This window comes from Electrophorus electricus, chromosome 2 (assembly GCF_013358815.1).
Source record: "Electrophorus electricus isolate fEleEle1 chromosome 2, fEleEle1.pri, whole genome shotgun sequence".
Taxonomy (NCBI): Eukaryota; Metazoa; Chordata; class Actinopteri; order Gymnotiformes; family Gymnotidae; genus Electrophorus; species Electrophorus electricus.
In genome coordinates, this window is record NC_049536.1 from 8,724,918 (window position 1) to 8,730,917 (window position 6,000).

Sequence of the window (6,000 nt, forward strand, 5' to 3'; positions counted from 1 at the left end):
AGCAGAAAATTCTCCATTACCAATGAAAGCCATTCGTCAAATATATGCATTCACACCTTTCCGTTTCCACATGGTAGGAAAAGCATAAACACAAGAATGCACACCCCAACCACAAACCCTCGACACACATAAACACAGACCCCTTTTTTGACTTACTATGGCCAAATTATTACAGGCTGTAGCACTGCCACCAGCTAAGCCATAGGGGGCGCCCTCCAACACATTTTTTTTTTACTTTATACAAGGATATGTTTGAGTGAACTTTCAAACCTCTCCCTTTAAAATTCTTCTTGTATACAATGGGGCCATTATAACCAAACAGTAGCAGACTTCTCCAGAATGTACACTACGATACGTGAATAAGCACAATGCTCCAACAACACAACAACCTGTCATGCTATGCTCAGCAGTGTGTATCAGCCTCTCATCCTTACATCCCAAGTCTCACTAATTAGCCCAAACAGGACACACACCAGTGAGTGCAACTCCCCCCAGATGCTGTGTAACGCTCACATGTACACTAGTATGCTTGCAATGCATGACCAGCTCAAAGGAAGAGAGAATGGCTAGATGAAAGAAGAACAGGAGTACAGAATTATAACATTTGTTAAGAATTTAAAGTAATCAGGAAAGGATTTCAGCAACAATCAGAAAGACCCAGACTATAATGTTAAATGGTAAAATATCAGATGGGCCAAAAGAGAGAGAAAGAGAAGATGATGAGAGAGACAGTGAGAAAGAGAGAGATGCACACATAGCAGCACATTCCTAGGCTGGGAGGGTCAGGTGAAGAGAATCCTGGGCCAGCATGTGCATGAGAGGGTTGGGGGTGGGGGGGCTGAGGTTGACCAGCCAAGGTGACACTTGCCAGTGCTGATCTCAGACCTGCCACCCACACTCCCACTGCTGATCCAACATGAGAACTCCATGTTGAGCTGGAAGAAAGGCAAAAAAACAACAAAGCCAACAAAACCGAGGGCAGCGGAATAGTAGAGAGTGAGGTGGAGAGTGAGGTGGAAACTCTGCCAGCATCTCTGTTCGAGCATCAGGCTTTAAAAGCACACTAACACACTTTCATTGTGGAGTGGCTGAGGTCCAGAAATGGGAACCAATTATTCCCTCATATTTATACTCTCGCTTCTAAATGAACAATATGCTACATGTTAAGCTTGTTAATCATATTACTGATCAGATTTACTGGCTGGCTGCTGGTCACATGGGTGGCTGCAGGGCAATAACTAACCTGTTTGCACACTGTAGAAGGTAAATGTGTTTTGCCAGGACATGGTCCACTGGGAGCTTACTATAGGTAATATGCCATATTACCTACAGAAATATGACTTTTACATTGTTTCATTGCTTCATCAAGCTTTTGGGAACTCACAGTTTGCTCCTTTGTATTCAATTTTGGCACAATAATATTCTTCCACTTATTCATTCCAATCCTCACCGCCCTCTAAACCTCAAATACACACACTCTTTCTTCTCCTCTCTCTCCCTCTCCCTCTCTCCTGGTCTCCATCTCCATGAGATGGGAGGTGTTGATGAGGCAGCACTCTCTCACAGAGGGCGAGGGTGGTGTGTGTAGGATCGAACACTGCTGGGTCGACACACACACCCCGTGCCAGCACTACACACAGGACTCTCCATAGCATGCTGCCTCTGGCGTTTAGAAACACAGCTCACTGGGACAGAAGGAGGCACAGGCCATGCCAGGCTGTTTTGGAGAACACAAACCCAGAAGAGCTCCAAATACTCTCTTCGTGATAACTGTTTTTCTCCACAAACAAGGAAGGGTGAGAGAGAGAGAGAGGAGGCAATGCCTTCTTCTCCAGTGTTCAAAGAAGCAAGTTTGTTAAAAGTGGCACCTCAGGATTCAGAGAAACACTCAAGGCATTTCAAAACCTACAGTCCATTTTGGCTCCAGCTCTGACCATGTAAGGTGTGGGAAACTTCTGAGTGGCCAGCGATGAAACACAAGCTACGAGGGGTCATGTGATCTCCTCCCACTAACCAGAAATTTCTGCCTCTATAACAATGCTCACACCGCCAAAGCCCCTCACAGAAGCTCAAATCCATTGGCCAATGGCAGCAATTCACCAGGCTGATCTGTGTGAGACAGTGTGCAGTTTTTATTTTCCTAATTAAGGAATACACTCAGGATCTTCTCACAAAAGCTAACGAGACAGTGATCATACCATGGTGGAAGAAGTTGTGACAAGAACATTGTGTGTGTGTGTGTGTGTTGGGGGGGGGGGGGGGGGGGGCGTGTGCATGATGTGAAAGAAAAGATGTTCTTGTTCTGTCTCTGGTAGGTAGACTACCATGAAATTTGGAGAAGATCAGTGGATCAAATAAGAGAACAGGTTAAACCCACACAATGGTAGTCACTACAAAACTTCTCTGTAATGCTTATAATATGGGTGTTATCTAGAGACATCACAACTAGTACTTGTAAGTGTGAAAGTGCATTTAATAGCATTCACCATAAACACCAGCAATTTAGAATTACTGAAATGTTAATAGGTGGAAAAACAAAAAAAATATTTATATTCTCTAACTCCTCACATGACCAAGAAATTCAGTGATCAGACTAAAATTTATCCAAATCATATATATGTTCTAAGCCCAAACTGTCAAAAGAATTGGGTCTCTTCTATAATGTGTTTGCACAGCACAGGTGTTTGGATATGATCTCTGGTATCTCATCAGGGACATTTTCCTTAGCAAGAAAGAATATCACATTTTCTGTGTAAGAACACACACACACACACACACACACAAACACACACAGGCTCTCACACTTTCGTATTTTTCTGCTTTAGTACTGTCCTAGTTTGTCTAGGTTCCCTTCTCCACACAGCCTCTCTGGATCATCTCCCCCTCTGTTCCCTCCTAATGTCAGTGAAACTTGAGGCGAAATTCCTCAGATTCTCAAAAGTCTCCTTCTTTCTCACAAAATGCCCCCCCCAGTCTCTCTCTCTCTCTCTCTCTCTCTCTCTCTCAGTGTAGTAGTGGCATTGTGAAGCTCTCTCTTCTGTCCTACCTGTGAGATCTCGTAGAGCAGTTTGTAATGCTCCTCTCTCTTCTGCAAAGAGCACAGATTGCAGCCCATCCTCGTTGTCACGGATACACAGGACCTCTCTCTCTCTCCCCAGAATCAGTCGAGGGGTCACCCTCCAGTAGTACGCGCAGTCTCTCATCAGTCTGCCCTTAGCACTTCTCCCGTAGGCTCCTCCATCCCACATGCGCGCGTAAACACACTGCTCTCATAAGCGGCGCATGGCAGGAGTGCACCAGCGTGGTGCGTGTGTGCGAGCCGATTGCAGGAGCAGTGGAAGCAGCCGCCGTAGCAGTGTCAGCCTCCTGCTTTCTGCTCCCCCCCCTTCCCTCGTGATCACATGCGCACATACACACACATTCACACAAGCATGTGCATACGCGCGCGAGAGCTTCCTCACTTCCACGCTGTAGCTCCCAGTCAAATACACAGACACTCCCCCTTGTCTCTGCCAGCCTCGGCACATGCCTGGGCCATGAATAATGATGAGGACGCATATGCATCAAGGGAGGTGTGGCTAGGAGAGTGGGAGGAGACACGGGGCCATGCAGCGCCGGCTGTGCTCATTAAGGTCCTGTCTTGCTAAAGACAATGAAGCTCCTTTGTCCTAGCATTAGAAAAAAACTGCTAATCTCAGGAGGAATAAATGTGGCATACCAAAATACCTTCTGTGATCACACAAATGAATGGATTCAAATGCAGCCAAGGTTTATGTATTCAGAACTCCCTTTCATTTACACTATGGAACTGTGGTGACACCTAAATAAAAAATAAAAAAACTTCTAAGGGAAGAATCCATCCTTTTGTATGATTAATGCAATGGACAGATAAAGGGAGGGAAATAATGCTGTAGAATTGATTGACTACACTCACTTAAAAGCTGGTCCAAACTAGGTCAACCCATGGTAACATCAGCCTTCACAGCCTGCCTTAAGCCAGAGACTCGCTATTACCAGCAGGAAAACTGCTATAAAACGGTCTATATGCAGCTGTATCTCCTAATGTTACATCTGCAGATCCGGAATTTGCTGAGGTAAACATAAAGCAAATCAAAAAAGGGATGAGAGACTCTAGAGTACTGCACTGCTGGAAGTCTTCAAAGGATTGAAAAAAGAAGCTGGTAATCACTTAAATAGATCTTGGACATGCAGTCATCGCAGGTGTCATTATAAAAGCGCCTCCATAAAAGGAGTCTGCAATCAGAGTTGAGGAGGTTCACAGTGGACTGATAATAGCAGGCATGTCTTTCTGACTGCGATAATTACAGTACAATAGAGCCATGGTTACAAATACATGAGTCCCCTCTGAGAGGGGAAGAATAGTAATGAGCTGTAATTGTTAACAAATTGGCTCAGTCGAGAACCACACACACACACACACACACACAGTATATATATATATATATATATATATATATATATATATATATATATATATATATAAAATACACACACACACACACACACACACACACACACTCACACACACACACATACATACATACATACATACATACACACACACATACACACATACATATATACCCATATGTGTATATATACACATAAGCACATCAGTTGGCTATTAGGCTTCTCGCTCAGGAAGAAAATAATCCGATTTGCTGGGCTTTAATTCCCCCACCCACTGCTACAGCATGGGGTCAGGCTGGACAGACCCCACCAACAGCAGTGCTAATGGACGAACAGTAATGGACCTCTAATAATGTATGCCATAGCTCTTAGTTTTACCATGTCAGATATAGTAGCAAAAACTATAAGCACAAACAACTCACTGGAGCATATATGGAAGACATATAATGCATAGTACACACACACACACACACACACACACACACACACACACACACACACACACACACACAAACTTGCTTGTATACAAAGGGTCATACATATCTCAGGAATATGTTTTCTCATATCTCAAAAACAAATATGCACATGCGCACACGCACACACACACACACACGCACACGCACACGCACACGCACACACACACATACACTTCAGATTTTTTGCCGCAAACATGCAGAAAAGCAGGGAGGAGGCTTTATGCAGTTGCCAGGCAGTGGCAGATCCATGAAGTGCTATCCACTAAAGTGTCAATTTTACATCAAAGGGCCTTGTTGTGAGAGGAGAGTGTGCAGAGAGCAAGGCTATGATATTACATTTCAAGGGCTGCATGTGCCAGGCCGTGAACTAGGACTTCGTTTCAGGCTTTAGGTGCTGCGACATCTTGGAGCATTAGCATGAAATCAGCACTGGCATTATCATGTTTGCTCGGCCTTCCCATACTAGTTATCTCATATTTAAGAGTCATAACAAGATCTGCCACAAACTTTGACTGCTGTGTCAGTTTTGTGCAATATTACTTGATATTACCAATATTGACGATATTAATACAACCATGCTGCCATTATAATTACTTCTGCATTGTCATGTAGGGTCTGAATGTTATAAAATGTGTGGGATACAAGCAAGGTAGTGCACAGGAAAAACCCAACACATTACAGTCAGGGAGAGTCATATGCAGAGTCGCACTGTTCTGTCTTTCTTCCATGGACAGGATAGTGCAGCTCCAATGTTCAATTTCTCCTTCCTCTCCTTCTGATCAACCAACATGTGTGGGCCCTTTAGATGCCTGACTAAAAACGTAGGTCCCCTGCTCTCCCTTTCTGGGCTTCCCACTGAGCAGGCATGGAGAAGCCATCTGTCGACACAGCAAGGGTCCTCTTACTTCATTTTATCCATTTTATTAAAGCTAGGGTTCATGAGTACCTCAGGATAGACTGCCATTCTGTGTGAAATCCCAACACGGTGCATCAAAGGTTGACGTATGGCCCAGTAGTAGGTTTTGCCCCTCACCCATCTGAGGAACGTGCCAGCCTAGCAAATGTCCAGTCAGAACAGCCCATTGTTAGCAAA

At 44.3% G+C, this 6,000-nt stretch overlaps 1 protein-coding gene across 1 annotated transcript in view; it reads right to left on the reverse strand.

Moving 5' to 3' along the window:
* Positions 1 to 3,295, reverse strand: part of LOC113571802 (PDZ domain-containing RING finger protein 4-like) — a 38,768-nt gene extending 35,473 nt beyond the window's left edge. The window contains exon 1 of the mRNA XM_027000937.2: positions 3,047 to 3,295. Coding sequence (XP_026856738.2) covers positions 3,047 to 3,115 — 69 coding nt within the window. The 5' untranslated portion in view covers positions 3,116 to 3,295. The remainder of the gene's footprint in view (positions 1 to 3,046) is intronic.
* Between the last annotated feature and the right edge of the window lie 2,705 nt (positions 3,296 to 6,000).